This window comes from Rhinoderma darwinii, chromosome 1 (assembly GCF_050947455.1).
Source record: "Rhinoderma darwinii isolate aRhiDar2 chromosome 1, aRhiDar2.hap1, whole genome shotgun sequence".
NCBI lineage: Eukaryota > Metazoa > Chordata > Amphibia > Anura > Rhinodermatidae > Rhinoderma > Rhinoderma darwinii.
Window position 1 is genome coordinate 133,277,836 of NC_134687.1, and position 18,394 is coordinate 133,296,229.

The 18,394-nt window shown below is 38.1% G+C and overlaps 1 protein-coding gene across 1 annotated transcript in view; it reads right to left on the reverse strand.

Moving 5' to 3' along the window:
• HHIP (hedgehog interacting protein) overlaps positions 1–18,394 on the reverse strand; it is a 137,876-nt gene that overhangs the window by 22,551 nt on the left and 96,931 nt on the right. The window contains exons 5-9 of the mRNA XM_075849697.1: positions 8,526–8,677; positions 4,639–4,812; positions 4,044–4,187; positions 3,063–3,184; positions 938–1,061 (exon numbers count right to left, since the gene is read on the reverse strand). Coding sequence (XP_075705812.1) covers positions 938–1,061; positions 3,063–3,184; positions 4,044–4,187; positions 4,639–4,812; positions 8,526–8,677 — 716 coding nt within the window. The remainder of the gene's footprint in view (positions 1–937; positions 1,062–3,062; positions 3,185–4,043; positions 4,188–4,638; positions 4,813–8,525; positions 8,678–18,394) is intronic.

An 18,394-nucleotide genomic window follows, 5' to 3' on the forward strand; every position in this document is an offset into this window, starting at 1 on the left:
GAGAAAACAGCCCCGTCATTTCAGCCGTAACGGCATGTGCAGGCGCTTGAACGCCGCCTCCATTACGGACGTAATTCGGGGGTTAATACGCCCGATTTACGTCCGTAATTAGTGTGTGTGAACATACCCTAATAGTCATGCATGACTTCCACCAACTTCTTTGGATTCAGACCTTTGGGCAACTGTTTCCGGCATTACAAACCTGTAGTCATTTGCACCTTTCTATCTCATTATTGATGCATCAGGTCACGCTGCAGTTCTTGCGGTCTACCAACCCACGGAAAGCGTTGAGTAACACTAAAAAGTTGAGAATTGAATGCTAGTCTTTAAAGGAACTATATGTATATCTTAGGCTTTGTTCACATCTGCGTCGGAGGCTCTGCTACTGGACTCCGTCGCAGATTCGGCAGGGATTGCCGGAGACAATAGCGCAGCATGCTGCTCTATTGTGTCCGGTATAATCACGGACACCCCAATGGAAAGCTGACAAAACCTATTAAAGTCAATTGGTTTCGTCGGCAACCGGCGGTGTTCCGTTTTTTCCTATTTCTGGTTATTCCCTTGTTCTGCTCCTCTGATGGAGCAGAACAACGGAATGTAACAACGCAGGGGTGAACCCAGCCTTAATCCATTTTGCCCTATGGATGCAATTTTTGTTTAGTCACACTCTATGTGCCACAATGTAATTGTGACTTCTTGCACTTAGGATAAATAAACTTTCCCACATTCTGCTCTCATGAAATACCTTTTAAAGAAATATACCTTGATGTCTGGTAAAGGGGATAAATATGTATGGAGAAATATAAAAATGATGTAATCACATGGTATTCGCATCACATCCTAAGAAAATCTGTTTTGGCGGATATGATTTGCTCTCTGGCGCTCATAAGAAAAAACTCAAAAATCTCCATTCTCCAATAACTATTTCCATACATACCCATAACGGTCTCCAAATACAAAGCTTCCGTACAGCCTTTCCGACTGACAGCCTCTGTATATAAAACCACCAACTGTTTGTGCAGTGCTCAGTGGCTTGAATTCTAAGAGTGGAGGCTCATTTTCTGAAAAAGAAAAGAACCCGTTGTAGCATTAGGCCAATACAGTCCAAAGGTGCAAATTGTTATGGCATTATAAAGATATGATACCCCCATTTGCAATAGGGGTTGTATGAATAAGTAACGGAACTATAGGCCAAGTCACATAAATTTTATAGTCCAATACATACTGTATAACTAAATATATTATAATTCTCAAAAACGTGTCTGTCTGGTTCAAACTATCCTACAGTCGATATGTATACATGTACATCATATACATTATTTACTGGTATAATATTTGTGTGCACATTTGTATATTCTATTAGTTTTCATGGTAAATGCCATCATGAACTTCAACATGCACCTCCAGATCCTCATATTTTGATGGTGATAATTTAAATGCCTCTATTTAAGTGCATGCGTCTCATGACCATGTGAAATATTGGAAGGTGTCTGGTCCATTTCCAATAACACGTACTGTACCACAAGTACAAGCTGAAATAATGGTAAATTGGAATTTTTCAGCTTAAGAGAAGTGAACGTGTTGTGGTGGTAGCTATGTACAAGCGATAACTGTTATCTGAACCCTCTTTGGTCGGACACTCACAATGGAGAGTTCATGAGCATTCATCGCCAGTGGTGATTTTTTTCCGATAATTACAAAGCGTGCCTCTGTAGGGTTTCTAATGCATTTTTTTTTTTTTTTACCTTGTAGACTTTGTACTTTGTTAATAAAAAATATCACCGGTGATCATCAGCTGTGTAAGAACCCTGTCAAACAACTCCCTGTATCTCAGCTTTTTGGACGCTTGTTAAGATGAAATTGGGGTTATTGTTATATTGTATCAACTGCAGTCCCACTAAGGGCATGCCCACACGTGGCGGATTTCCTCCGCAACTGTCCGCATCAATGCCGCACAGAATCTGCGTTGCAGATTCTGCGGCGGATCTGCCCAAAATGTGCAGTAAATTGATGCGGACTAGCTGCTGCGGACTGCGGTAAAAGTGCTTCCCTTCTCTCTATCAGTGCAGGATAGAGAGAAGGGACAGCACTTTCCCTAGTGAAAGTAAACGAATTTCATACTTACCGGCCGTTGTCTTGGTGACGCGTCCCTCTTTCGGCATCCAGCCCGACCTCCCTGGATGACGCGGCAGTCCATGTGACCGCTACAGCCTGTGATTGGCTGCAGCCGTCACTTAGACTGAAACGTCAACCTGGGAAGCCGGACTGGAGACAGAAGCAGGGAGTTCTCGGTAAGTATGAACTTCTATTTTTTTTACAGGTTGCTGTATATTGGGATCGGTAGTCACTGTCCAGGGTGCAGAAACAGTTACTGCCGATCGCTTAACTCTTTCAGCACCCTGGACAGTGACTATTTACTGCCGTCTCCTAGCAACGCTCCCGTAATTACGGGAGCTCCATTGACTTCCTCAGTCTGGCTGTAGACCTAGAAATACATAGGTCCAGCCAGAATGAAGAAATGTCATGTCAAAAAAGCAAGACGCATCCGCAGCACACATAACATGTGCATGACAGCTGCGGACTTCATTGCGGAAATTAGAATCTCCATTGAAGTCAATGGAGAAATTCCGCCATGAGTCCGCAACCAGTCCGCCACAACTCCGCAACATCCATTGCATGCTGCGGACACCAAATTCCGCACCGCAGCCTATGCTCCGCAGCGGAATTTTCAGCCTCGTCTAAACGAACCCTACTAAATAGAAGTGGAAGTCAATGGAGAAACGGCTCCGCAGCGGAATTCAAGAGCAATTCCGCCACGTGTGGCTTTGCCCTAAACGTTTGGCTGTCATAGTCTGGGAATTTACTATAATGGACAATAGTGGAGTTTCCCATATTTACATTCTACAGTTTGTCCTATTATCTTACATCTTATTGAGAAACCTGTCTTCCATATTTGAGTCATGCTGCGATTTGGACTAATTTATTGAGCTATATCATAGGCCATACGTGTATAAATAGATTAACTCTTGTTTAAAGACAGGGAAAGTCACAATGTAGCCTACCATAATCTTTTCCTTTAACAATCTGTAATATTCGTGAATTTGACCTGTTCTTGGTACTGGAATCTGAGCAAAGAATTGTTAAATTCATGCTGCTATCCTTGGAATGACGATCGACAGCGCATCTAAAACAAGAACAAAAGAAGTAAGTCAAATATTCTAAAAGCAAGCAGCGTGCTATAGATCAGGAGGAGTACATTAATATATGCTTTTTATCTAGAGTTTTTTGGATTTTTTTTTAATATATTTTGAAATATATTGATTTAAAGTCCTGCTCCCTCCGGGCTTACTAGTTCAGTGGGCGGTCCTACTCAGTGATTGACAGCTATCTCTCTATGCTCGCTCACATAGAGAAGGCTGTCAGTCACCGTCATAATAGGACCATCCACTGGAGCCAAAAGCCCAGAGAGATCAGACATTCAACTTAATATATTACGGGCTATATTGAATCTTTTTCTTAAAGTTAAAGAATATGATAATTTTCTGAAGGCAACAGAAACAGTTACAAGAGAAGCAATTTTCAGAACGTATGCAATTATTTTAATTTATTATGTCCATATTTACTAAATACGAGTGCTCATAGTGGTGAGGTATCTCATAGAAAAAGTCAAAATACCCCCCCTCCTTTCTAGTCCTAGATCATCAAACACCAACACCCTCTTAACATCCCAGGCAAGGAGGAGAGAGTGCATGTTTACGCCATGGAGAGACCCGTATTGTGACACTCAGACTGTAATATCGGTGATAAGAGGAGTCCTGCAGAGGTTCACAATACCCACGATGGGACCATCCTATGTTAGGACCCCTTTCTACATGCCCTATTGAATAATGAGGTAAAATTACAAATTTGCTCTTTTATGCGTCATCCATTGAAGTTTCCTCTGTTCCCTCCCTCAGTTTTAAACATAAAAAGTCTCTATTCAAATCTACATCTCTATTTATTTTCTGGCTTTTAAATGCTTACAACAATAACGTGTGGCTTACCTGCCTGGGTTATGAAGTCCATGTGCAAAGATTTCAGGGGGTTGGTTTGTACTGTTAAAGTGAGGATTGCTTCTTGGTATGGAGTAGAGGGCATTACATCCATCAATGTCAACATCTAATCTTAGTACTGACCCTGTGAAATCACTAAAAAAAATCAGCATGATAAGAAACGGGTCAAATAATGAAAGCTTTACGCGGTTATACAAAAATATGTCTTAACTTTTTACACAAAACATATAAAATAACTTTACTCAAACAATGTATTATTGTACTGTATCACTATATATATATATATATATATATATATATATATATATATATACATATAAAAAAAAAATATATTTATATATATACTGCAGTTTATAATGTCCCACCAAAGCCAATTAGTACCATTCTATAGGGAATAACTAAAAAATGTGCCCTATTGGTTGTTACAGTTTGATGGAAAACTAATTGTCACTGGACTGCATTAATAGAAAATAATTCCTGATTCATTGAATTTTTAAATGTTTCTAGAGGTGGGATTCTAAAGCTCAACTTCACTATGCCAAATATCATTTGAAAAATACATTGTTTCAGGTATTTGTATTTTTACCTCAAACCATCCATTTCTTCCATATCATCGATAGTTATCATTCCATCTCCTAGAAAAATATACAAGTAGCCATCTGGTCCAAACAAGAGCTGTCCTCCCAGGTGTTTTCTATGCAGTTCTGCTACTTCAAGAAACATCCTCTCGGTTCTCACATCGACTTGACTGGGGTTCTTCCTGTGTCAAATGATTAATTTAAGGCTCTGTTCACACCACGTTTTTTTTTTGCATTCTGTTGAAAGGTACTGTTTTATTTTTTGGTGAATTTTACCTTTAAAACAGGATGCAACTGGACACAAAAATGATGTATGCTGCTTTTTTCTGTCCTGTTAAAGTACAGGATTCAGAAGGATCCTGTTTTTTGTACACTAGAGGTCAAAGACATCAGGATGCAGCAGGATAAGCATCCTGTTGCATCTTATTTTAAAGGCACCTGTTTTCTAATATTGAAAAAAGAACAGTACCTTTCAACTGGATGCAAAAATGTTGTTTAAACAGACTATTAACCACCTATTTAAACAGAGTGTGTTAACTCTATGTCAAAAATGTAATCTATCTTTTTATTAATCTATCTACTCTATCTCATATCAAAACGCCAATTAAAGAGGCTCTGTCACCAGATTTTGCAACCCCTATCTGCTATTGCAGCAGATCGGCGCTGCAATGTAGATTACAGTAACGTTTTTATTTTAAAAAAACGAGCATTTTTGGCCAAGTTATGACCATTTTTGTATTTATGCAAATGAGGCTTGCAAAAGTCCAACTGGGCGTGTTTAAAGTAAAAGTCCAACTGGGCGTGTATTATGTTTAGACGCGAAGTCTCACAGGACATAAGTATAAAGGTGGGAGATAAATCTCAACCACCCATTAACGCAATTAGAGATAAAGACTCTAACAATATATAATAAACTAGAGAAAAAGAGTCCATATATATCCACATATGAAAAAATTACACATCTTTATTAGTAATAAATACATAAAATTACAAAAACAGAGAATCTAAAAGATTGTATTATGTGCGTACATCGGGGCGTTTTTACTACTTTTACTAGCTGGGCGTTCTGACGAGAAGTATCATCCACTTCTCTTCACAACGCCCAGCTTCTGGCAGTGCAGACACAGCGTGTTCTCGAGAGATCACGCTGTGTCGTCACTCACTTCTTGCCCCAGGTCCTGCATCGTGTCGGACGAGCGAGGACACATCGGCACCAGAGGCTACAGTTGATTCTGCAGCAGCATCAGCGTTTGCAGGTAAGTCGATGTAGCTACTTACCTGCAAACGCTGATGCTGCTGCAGAATCAACTGTAGCCTCTGGTGCCGATGTGACGACACGATGCAGGACCTGCGGCAGGAAGTGAGTGACGTCACAGCGTGATCTCTCGAGAGCACGCTGTGTCTGCACTGCCAGAAGCTGGGCGTTGTGAAGAGAAGTGGATGATACTTCTCGCCAGAACGCCCAGCTAGTAAAAGAAGTAAAAACGCCCCGATGTACGCACATAATACACGCCCACTTGGACTTTTACTTTAAACACGCCCAGTTGGACTTTTGCAAGCCTCATTTGCATAAATACAAAAATGGTCATAACTTGGCCAAAAATGCTCGTTTTTTAAAAATAAAAATGTTACTGTAATCTACATTGCAGCGCCTATCTGCTGCAATAGCAGATAGGGGTTGCAAAATCTGGTGACAGAGCCTCTTTAACACTATTATTTTATGAAAAAGTACAAAATCTTTATTTTTGACATATATGCAACAATACAGATTAAAACATGAAGCATAGAATGCAGAATCTAGGTGTCCTACAAGGCAGGAGGTAACAGGGCATAAATATAATATATAAAAAGTGGATGTGGATTGCAGAGTCTCTGCAGTGAAGGAGTTCTAACATGGGTAAGTGACTGGGATTCCAATAGACTATTACCACGAGTCTAGCGGCGCTTACAAGTTATACATACTTATCTGCTCTTCTTGTGTAACATTAGGGCTCTGACCTTATCACATGCATGAGCTGTTTATGCCCATTTAAATATATTTAAAAAAACAGCATATATTGAGTGATCATTAGTCTTACACAATCCACATCCACTTTTTAAATATTATATTTATGCCCTGTTACCTCCTGCCTTGTAGGACACCTAGATTCTGCATTGTATGCTTCATGTTTTAATCTGTATTGTTGCATATATGTCAAAAATAAAGATTTTGTACTTTTTTATAAAATAATTGTGTTAATTGACCTTTTCTGTAGGCCACATTATATATATAATAGGTCAATGCACCAAGTTTATACTTGGTTATATATCGAATCTTTTGTTCTGACGGTCAGTCAAAAAAAGATTAGTTCCTGAATGTACCAATTGGTGGTATCTATCTCATATTAATCTAATCTATCTATCTATCTATCTATCTATCTATCTATCTATCTATCTATCTATCTATCTATCTATCTATCTATCATCTATCTATCTATCTATCTATCTATCTATCTATCTATCTATCTATCTATCTATCTATCTATCTATCTATCTATCTATCTATCTCATATTAATCTATCTATCTATCTATCTATCTATCTATCTATCTATCTATCTATCTATCTATCTATCTATCTATCTATCTATCTATCTATCTATCTATCTATCTATCTCATATTAATCTATCTATCTATCTATCTATCTATCTATCTATCTATCTATCTATCTATCTATCTATCTATCTATCTATCTATCTATCTATCTATCTATCTATCTATCTATCTATCTATCTATCTATCTCAAATCTATCTATCTATCTATCTATCTATCTATCTATCTATCTATCTATCTATCTATCTATCTACTCAAATCAATCAATCTATCTATCTATCTATCTATCTATCTATCTATCTATCTATCTATCTATCTATCTATCTATCTATCTATCTATCTATCTATCTATCTATCTATCTACTCAAATCAATCTATCTACTCAAATCAATCTATCTACTCAAATCAATCCATCTATCTACTCAAATCAATCTATCATCTATGTATCTATCTATGTATCTATCTATCTATCTATCTATCTATCTATCTATCTATCTATCTATCTATCTATCTATCTATCTATCTATCTATCTATCTCATATCTATCTATCTATCTATCTATCTATCTATCTATCTATCTATCTATCTATCTATCTATCTATCTATCTATCTCATATCTATCTATCTATCTATCTATCTATCTATCTATCTATCTATCTATCTATCTATCTATCTATCTATCTATCTATCTATCTATCTATCTATCTATCTATCTATCTATCATCTATCTATCTATCCAAAGCAATCTATCTACTCAAATCAATCTATCTATCTACTCAAATCAATCAATCAATCAATCTATCTATCTATCTATCTATCTATCTATCTATCTATCTATCTATCTATCTATCTATCTATCTATCTATCTATCTATCTATCTATCTATCTATTCAAATCAATCTATCTATCTATCTATCTATCTATCTATCTATCTATCTATCTATCTATCTATCTATCTATCTATCTATCTATCTATCTATCTATCTATCTATCTATCTATCTACTCAAATCAATCTATCTATCTATCTATCTATCTATCTATCTATCTATCTATCTATCTATCTATCTATCTATCTATCTATCTATCTATCTATCTATCTATCTATCTATCTATCCACTCCAGTTATACGTTATATATTGTTCTGTGGTAATTGACTGCATTAGTCTAAGAAAAGACAGTAATCAATTATTTACAATCAGTAGGTATTACTACAACCAGTACACATGCTTTTATGAATGAACTGAATGTTATATGTATTATTAATAAAATGAACAGCACCACGCCAATTTTTAGATGTAGTACCTAGATACTGTGTACTCTACAACTCGAAGAATGTGGTCGTGAGGTCCGCTGGCCCAACGCTCTTGGTTGGTGGTGTATGACACATACAGCTTTCCATTTTTCTTATAATTGGGATGGAATGCAAGGCCTAGCAGTCCTCTTTCATCTCCTCCCTGCAGTCAAACGAGAAACACAAAGAATTGTGAAGTTAATTATGTGCTTTATTGTGTTTCAGTTGGAACCAGAAAAAAAATCCTTTCTCTCGAACGGATAATCTGTGCCCAAACTTCTTTCTTTCTTCTCTGACTACCGCACAAAAAACGATTATAAAACATTTCACTTTGGGAGACTATTTAAGAGTTTGGAAAAGACAATTGTCCTGCATGGTTATCTATGCTCAAGGCTCTTACACTACTTTTGTGAAGTGATTTGTGTGTGTAATCTTTCGGTAGCCATGAAGACAAGTTTAAGTGCTGTAAAGAATTCTTAGCTGGGTTACTAGGTTGCTTGTACTTTCTTGTAGGCAAATTAAAAAAAAAAGGTTAATAACATTTAATCCAACTATGCACAACGTAAGAAGAAGAAGAAAAAAAAAACCACAGCAACGGCTGCCAAGTCCCACTGTCTTGGCAATATGTTTTGAAAACATTCAAATTGCTAGTGTAATATGTAAACCTTTGTTTTACCCTGGAGGCAGCTACATCACTTGTCACAACTCTGGTGGTCCCCACATCATAGCTCCCCGTAGGTACTAACTCACTATCTCTGATTCCTGCACGGAAATCATAGCTAAGAATGTAGTCAGTGTGAGTAAAGACACTTTCCTTGCCTGCTGAAAAAAAAACTTTAATTCAGATATTTAAATTGTGAATTGACATCCGATTTAACATTGCCTCATTATTCCTTATATACGTTACCATAGTACACATGTTCTAATACAAAATAAATGATGAAATATTAACAGTAAACTAAACAACAATAGCGCCATAATCATGTGTGGACCTTCCATAATAGGGAATAAAGGGATCAAATGTCCCCCTTTCGGATATTTGTAACATTGACCATCTCTACCAGTTATGGGTGCAGGACCCATAATTGAACGATACCAAGATAACAAAGTATTATTAATGTTCTTGGGGGTTCTAAAATCAATACTTTGTTATCTTGGTATCGTTCAATTACGGGTCCTGCACCCATAACTGGTAGAGATGGTCAATGTTACAAATATCCGAAAGGGGGACATTTGATCCCTTTATTCCCTATTATGGAAGGTCCACACATGATTATGGCCCTATTGTTGTTTAGTTTACTGTTAATATTTCATCATTTATTTTGTATAACATAATAACTTTATTGACAAAGGAGGTTATTATTTACTGTCAAACAACATATTGTACAGGTGAGTTTTCGGTCTGGATTTAAACACATTCCTGAATTTACCCCCCCCTCCCTGACTGATATAGGTAAAGAGGTAAAGGGATCCAAGTAGCCAAAACATATCTGTATTTCTTCAGCAAATAAGCATGCCAACCAATAACAGCGACATCTTAACTACAATTGGCGTTTTTAAAACTGTATAGCATATGCCCGCTGACCAACAAAAAAAAAACATAATTGGCACCAACCACACCCATATAAACGTAGATATTGTTTATTTTTTAGTGCCCATTTATCATGAAGCTTAATAAAGGCCCATCAAGCTTGAAACGTCACTGTTATTTCTTTGTATGTTCTTTGATGAATCAATTACGTATTCTGGTGCCCCACATATTGTGCCAGTATTTGCTGGTGCTCCATTCTAAATACACTATAATGCTGGTGCCGATTCACTCAGAGCCGTTTACTGACAGACTGTGTGCTTCATGACTGAAGGTTCTGGGTCCAAAAATTTTTTGAGGTAGATTCTATGTAAGGACAAAAGGGTAGATTTACTAATACTATCTGAGTTTTAGACAGTGTAAACTTAGACAAGGCAGTCAGAATATGCGCCAAAGTTATCAAAGTGGTGAATACTGTATGATAAATTTGGCGCATCTAGCTAGACACTTTTCTCTTCCTTATATCACCTCTCAGTTGGCTTAGTGTACTGCAGTTTTATTGGGCGCAATTTTGGCGCATGGTGTTTCATTTTTAGCCACATCCTATTCCCAGTAAGACATGCCCCTTTTTTGAGCGTGTCAAAAATAGTGTCTTTAACTGTTAATAAATGTGGCGCACAGTATGTATTTGAGCTATGTGAGCCTTTTGAATAGTAAATCTACCCAAATGTATTTGTGCCTACTGATCGAAGGGAACTACAAGAAGTTACAGGGCTGCAAAAGCAATTTGGGGTAGTCTGGATCTACTCTAAATTCTTTTATTTTTTTAACCCCTACTGGAAAAATAACAGCTGTAATCTAATTGGTTGATATGAGCAATTGCCCCACTTTTTGTCTTCTTTTCATGAGGTTCAATGATTAAAAATATCCATGAAGGAGAGGCCGCTCGTAATAGGATCCTATTCAAGCAAGTTGTGAGGAGACGACCTTAGTTCGGTATAGAGTCTTATGGTAATCTAAGTTTGGTTCAGGAGAACCACTGGAGGTCTGGGTGTCATGTTCGTAATACAGACAATATAATGCGGTCCCATTACGCCATGTTAAACCAACCTAAGGAGAACTTTTTAAAGTTATAGGTTTTTCTTGACTTACTGTCATGGATTGAAATTACTAAGTAAATTCAAATAACAGAAAATCAATTCAACCAATTCTTCTCATAGATTTGTTTAGTTAATCCTTTATTTAGCCAACCCTTCACTTTTATGTGGATTCTGAATGCTCCAAGCTGTTTTTAGCTGGGAAGTTTTAATAAATAGACACAACTGAGTTACAGACTCTGGATACTGACTCATGTAATAAGGTCTCCCTAGTGACCCAGTGAGTAAAAACATAAATTTTTTTAGCTAAGCATGCGTTAAAAGCATTTCTAGAATGCATGACACTCAATCCCTTGTTAGTCAAGAAAAAATTTTTGCCTGACGAATATTAGTGCCACTCGTTCTTTGATAAGAATCTGGCACCAAGTCCCAGTGTAGATTAGAATGCCACGTTCCAGCTAATGAATGGAAAGGGAAACATCTGAAAAATCCAGAGATTTGCACTAGGAGTGAAACATTTCTTAAACATCTTTCTGAATGAATGAGATTGTTCAAATATGTTCCAAAGAGATTATGGGTATACTTTTCAGTTCTAAAACACGTGCCAAAGAAATGTACTATGATCCGTACCAGCAATTATTTTCAAAAAGACAAAGACTGTAGGAGTGGTTCCAAGTTATGGGCTCATCCTAGATATCAACATGTGTGGTTGAGTAATTTTTAAGGTCATAAGATTCTACATTTGTTATTTAAGTTTCTATTAGATTTATTCATTTGAATTTCAAGTAGGTTTCAAATCTGTTTTGTACATTCTCCGAAAATTTGTTTTCATTTCTTCCAGGTTCTTTAGCTTCTATCCATTCTCCAGAAACATACTTAGAGATAATTGGTTTCCTATGTTATTGGTCTTAGAACCATATGATGATCTAAGTTTGGTTCAGTAGAACCGCAGAAGGACCGTGTATTCTGTAATTCCATAATAGGGATGCTACAATTTGGTGGCATGTGCTGTTTTTGGTAGATCTCCACCTTCACAAACTTTGTACATACTCTATTACATATATTGCATATATACCCTGCCCAAGAAATATAATTTGCATCCTGTTATGGTTTTGCCAAATGTGGTAAGATATAAGGTATAGATTTTTATTCTGACTATTCGGCAATAAAACTTTTGGACAGTTTAATATTGAATATTGTTGCTTCTTTCATTTTATATATACAGTATATATATATATATATGTATATACAGTATATATATGTATATATATATATATATATATATGTATATATATATATATATAAAATATATATATATATATATATGCTCATATACACAATTGAGTTATAGCTCTGTACAACCCCCAAGTTGTAAGGAGACAAAATACAGCACTAATAGAAGACTATAGGGCCCAACCGTACCTCTGTATTCCTCTGATTTCATACAGAGACATATATCATATGGGTCCGGAAGTAAAAAACGGTGGTGCGTTCTAATATGTGTTATGAAGTTATTGTCCCCTAGTTTCTTCACAAGAATATCTCCGTAGATGTTGCCATAGAGAGTCACGAGTACAGAGATGTAGGGATTTGCATGCCCAACTCTAAACTGTACATCTTAAACCAAAGAAAAATATTTTCAGAATGACAATAGGACATAAATCCAATTTAAAAATATCAAACAATGGTTTAATGGGCCTAAGGCCTTTCCATTAATACTAGTTCTCTCCTAGTTTCTGACAAGCCGGTGTGGTACCCTCACTCTAGCAATGGATACTCTGGAAATATTGAATTCCCTGCTATTTTAACTGGATGAACAATCTCATAGCTCTTGCCAAACGGAAGACCGGGATAAACGTGACTTCATTTGTTTTTGTTTTAATTCAGACCTTTATTTGTATAAAGATTTGTTTCTACAAACTGTGACTAATGAAATGGTCATGCAGCTAAAAGAATTATCCTCACATCATTATAATGAAACATAAATCCAGTAACCCCGACTTGTAACTTGCTAGTCTTTGGATTTGCTACTGACATTCTATATTTGCAACCATAAATCTAAATAAGAACTTACAGTGACCTTCCTTAAGAACAAACATTAAACAATTTAGAAAACTAAGTACTCCCTTTCCTGAATGGCTTGAAGACCACCAAGAAACAGTCATAAATTTTAAGAAATATGAGGTTTCTATCACGTTTCTGCCCCTGCGGAGTTTTGCAACAGATTGTTTTGACTTCAAGGTCAGGTTAAAAAAATGAACCACATACTTGTATAATATAGGATACTCTGCTTTTTAAAATTGGATGACAACAATTAAGATGTGTCATTTGCCAGAAAGATAAATATGAGTATAAAGCATGTGAATAGCTCTCTGTAGCAAGAAAATAACTAGAAGAGAACAAGACAATTCCACCAGAAATGATTTGGCCAGATTAAAATGAAAGATGGTTTTGTTTATATAAAAGTTATGAATCTATCATCTATCTATCTATCTATCTATCTATCTATCTATCTATCTATCTATCTATCTATCTATCTATCTATCTATCTATCTATCTATCTATTCATCTATCCATCATCTCTGTATTGATCTATCTATCTATCTATCTATCTATCTATCTATCTATCTATCTATCTATCTATCTATCTATCTATCTATCTATCTATCTATCTATCTATCTATCTATCTATCTATCTATCTATCTATCTCATCCACTCTATCTATCTATCTATCTATCTATCTATCTATCTATCTATCTATCTATCTATCTATCTATCTATCTATCTATCTATCTATCTATCTATCTATCTATCTATCTATCTATCTATCTATCTATCTATCATCTATCTCATCCACTCTATCTATCTATCTATCTATCTATCTATCTATCTATCTATCTATCTATCTATCTATCTATCTATCTATCTATCTATCTATCTATCTATCTATCTATCTATCTATCTATCTATCTATCTATCACAAATGGATTAATATTATGATACTATGGTCGTAAAGGAGCAAAGGCCAGTTAACAGAAAGTATTTACCTGGTAAAGGCCCTAAATGGATAAGATGTCTGACATCACCACACCAATGATGGCCACATAACCTATAACATACACACACAAAGGAGTCCAGTCTTAAGTCCGAAAGATAAAAGGCCTTTTCTTATCGCAGATGATATGAGATCTGCAGCGGCAATCAGTTGGTCGCCGTGGATCTGACTCCAGAAACTCCGGGCACACAGCTGATTTTGCCAGTGGAAGTTGCTGGTGGATGCTCATTTCCTAGGCAACAGTCAGTATCAGTAACAGTCAGTCAGGGAATGTAGTATTACATGTGACAATTCAAATGAACAGTCATCTATGTAGTATATGGACTGGCTTGGGTCTGCCAAATTGAGAGGGCTGCTTGTTAGATGTCCATATACCCTAATAGGCCTTAAATCATGTTACAATGAAAAGTTATGCAGTTTTGTAAGACACTTTTATGTTCAGATGTATTACCATTTCCAAGATCTCTGCTTCCTGTTTACGCTTATTGACTGAAAGCTCATCTTGACATACAGGCTGTAACATGTTGCAATATATCAGTAGGGGTAAGGACTATCAGCATTGAGTCCAAAGCAGTTGAGAAAATGAGCTCTTAGTAAGGATTCCCTACTCTGTAAGACTAGCTCAAAATATATGTTAGGTCTCTGAATAAAAACAGCAAGCAGAGAAAATACTGAGATACAAAGCGGGGAATTTATGAAGGGCTTTACACCTTTTGCAACTTTTTATTGTCTTGCGATAGTCACAGCACTTTAACAAAAGGGAGTATAGCTTAGCGTAAGGGGTTAGGGCCACCCACCATCTGACACATTTACTATAATTTACAGCAGAAACGGTAAATTATAGTCCAGTTTGTAGTTGGCGTAGAATTACCTTTCTTGGGTATGGACAGCAGAATATATGCCTTTAATAACTTAGCCTTACTCCTGAGGGCTTCATACTAAGACTGGCGTATGAAATGTGCCCCAAAGTAAATTAGAAAGTTACATAGATTTAGGGCGGGTTCACACATGGCGGATTTTCACTTAAATTCCGCTGCGGACACTCCGCAGCGTTAATCCGCAGCGGAGCCGTTTCTCCATTGACTTTCACTTTAATTTCGCAGTGTTCGTTTACACGATGCGTACAATTCCGCTGCGGAGCATAGGCTGCGGAGCGGAATGTGGTGTCCGCAGCATGCTCTGTCTGTTGCGGAGCAGTGGCGGACTGGTTGCGGACTCATGGCGGAATTTCTCCATTGACTTCAATGGAGATTCTAAGTTCCGCAATGAAGTCCGCAGCTGTCATGCACATGTTATGTGTGGTGCGGAGCGTATTGGTTTTTTAACATGACATTTCTTCATTCTGGCTGGACCTATGTATTTCTAGGTCTACAGCCAGACTGAGGAAGTCAATGGGGCTCCCGTAATGACGGGAGCGTTGCTAGGAGACGTCAGTAAATAGTCACTGTCCAGGGTGCTGAAAGAGTTAAGCGATCGGCAGTAACTGTTTCTGCACCCGGGACAGTGACTACCGATCCCAATATACATGTATCTGTAAAAAAACATATAAGTTCATACTTACCGAGAACTCCCTGTTTCTGTCTCCAGTCCGGCCTCCCAGGATGACGTTTCAGTGGAAGTGACGGCTGCAGCCAATCACAGGCCAAGCACAGGCTGCAGCGGTCACATGGACTGGCGCGTCATCCAGGGAGGTCGGGCTGGATGCCGAAGGAGGGACGCGTCATCAAGACAACGGGCGGTAAGTATGAATTTCTTTTACTTTCACTAGGGAAAGTGCTGTCCCTTCTCTCTATCCTGCACTGATAGGGAGAAGGGAAGCACTTTTCCTGCAGTCCGCAGCGGCCAGTCCGCATCAATTTTCTGCACATTTTGTGCAGATCCGCAGCCGTAATCCGCAACCCGGATTAGGTGCGGCATTGATGCGGACAGTTGCGGAGGAATTCCGCCATGTGTGGTCATGCCCTTATACAACAGCAGTACTACCAAAAATAATTTTAAAGGCCCCTTGTTGTGTTTTTTGCCCTGTAACAGCTCCTCTTCTATTTTCTTACCTGTGCTATAAAAATTAAAGCTAACTTTGCATTTGGTGTAATGATGCCTATGATAACATTGATTTGCTAGACTACAGAAACTGGAAGTGCTGTAATTGGGAAACAGGTAGAAAATTTCTTCTTATAGGCAATGTGTACTACATACTCTGAGAACTCCAGACAGGAATAATATACTTGAAGGGTTTATCCCACGAAACTCATAGAAAAAAAATGACCTTTAGTATCATGTTAATCAAGTCATTTTTATTGGCGCTACCACTGACACCAATGTAAGTTATTCATTTCCACAAGCATTTTTTAAAAAGCATGTTCTATGAAAAAATTATATCATTTACATGGGGACGTTATTTTTTAATAATACTTTTGGAGGGCTATCTCTGGTATACTGCTGGTAGCTTTTCTTAAAAGTAAAGATACATGGAGTCCCTGTATCTCCATACTATGTGTACCGTCTTATGGTGGTCTGGACTTTACCATATTAGAGATATTCTCCCCTAGAAGTAATACGTTAACCCTTAACCTCATTTCAATCTCCATCTAATCATGAAAACTAGTACTATATAAAATATGAGCACATTGTGGTGCCTAGAGAGGGTGTAGAGTGTAAACCTATGCACACCATAATGTGTAAAGTGGCAGTGCTACCTGATAGCAGTCCATTTACAATGTAGACTAAGGCCTCATTCACACGACAGGGTTTCCCGGCCGGGTGCCGGCCGTTCATAAATCGGCCGGCACCCGGCTGCATTAGGAATAATAGACCCCTAATGGGGCTATTCACACGACCGATTCTTTGACGGCCGGGAAAACCGGCCGTCAAAAAATAGGACATGCTCTATTTTCGGCCGGATACCCGGCCACCTGGCTCCCATAGAAGTCTATGGGGCCGGGTAATACACGGCCATCACCGGAATGTGTCCCGAGTGATGGCCGGGTTTTCCATCGCTTGCGCTCTATCTCCTCCTCCTCACAGCGCAGAGTGCATGTGAGGAGGAGGAGTTGATGCCATTCGGACGAATGGCTGGGCTGTACGCTGTACACTGTGTGGCACGGCCGTGGTGTACAGCAGGTGGAGGGAGCACTGCGCTGGCTCCCTTCCCCTGCTTGTTTTAAAAGCACCCTGGCCTGGCGACACCTTCCATGGTGCCGCTAGCAGCTGCTGCTGCTGCGGCTGCTACTACTGTAGCGACGCCACTATAGCAGAGCAGGGAGGTATCTCCCCGCTCTGCTATGTGCTAGCCCCACTTTAGCTCCTTGAAGGATCGGAATCCCCGTGTTTTCGGGGATTCCGCTCCTGGACAGAGCGTTTGATGTCTCTGTCCATATCTGGGCAGTGACATCAGGGGAAACTCCTGAAGCGGAATCCCCGAACACATGGGGATTCCCCTTCAGGAGTTGCCGCTGATGTCACTGTCCAGATCTGCCCGGCCCAGAACGGATGCAAAACTAATGCAAACCGACCAGGCAAAATGGCCGATTTTACCGGCCGACACTCGGGCTCGGGCGGGACCCGGTCGTGTGAATCCCGCCTTACAAGGTAATTTATCTTATGTTCATTCAAGTGCCACTGCCTTATCTCAGTACCCACCACAAATATGCACCTCTTACTTTCTGAGGGCACAGCCTGAAGAACACCTAATTCCAAGATGTTGTTTTCTTTTTCATTAATATTTCAATCATTGGCATTTAAGCAAGAATAATAATATGCGTTTCTACAGATTATGGCCAGGGTGTGATAATGGACAAATCTTTTCATATAATTTCTGCCCAATCTTTTCCCAAACATAATAAATGAAAAAAATCTATCAGCCAATCCAAGCAGCATAAAGCTGAAGGAATAAAATAAAATGTGCTCATTTCCTCCTTTTTACAAGGTTAAAAAAAAAAGTATCATCTCCTAAACCGGAGCTTTACATTATAAGCAAATTAAGAGCATTTGTTCAATTACTGTATAGGTTTATGCTCAGTTTTATTAACAAAATTGCCCTAAAGAGTAGGCTGAACATGGACGCAGTTTGCATATCTTGGAACACTGGTTTTAACAGTTCCAGTCTAGGGTTTTGAAAAAAAAGCTATTAAAAACTAGTCATATATATGATGTCATTCTCATAATGTCTTAAAAAAAAAGCCTAAGAGTACAAATAATAT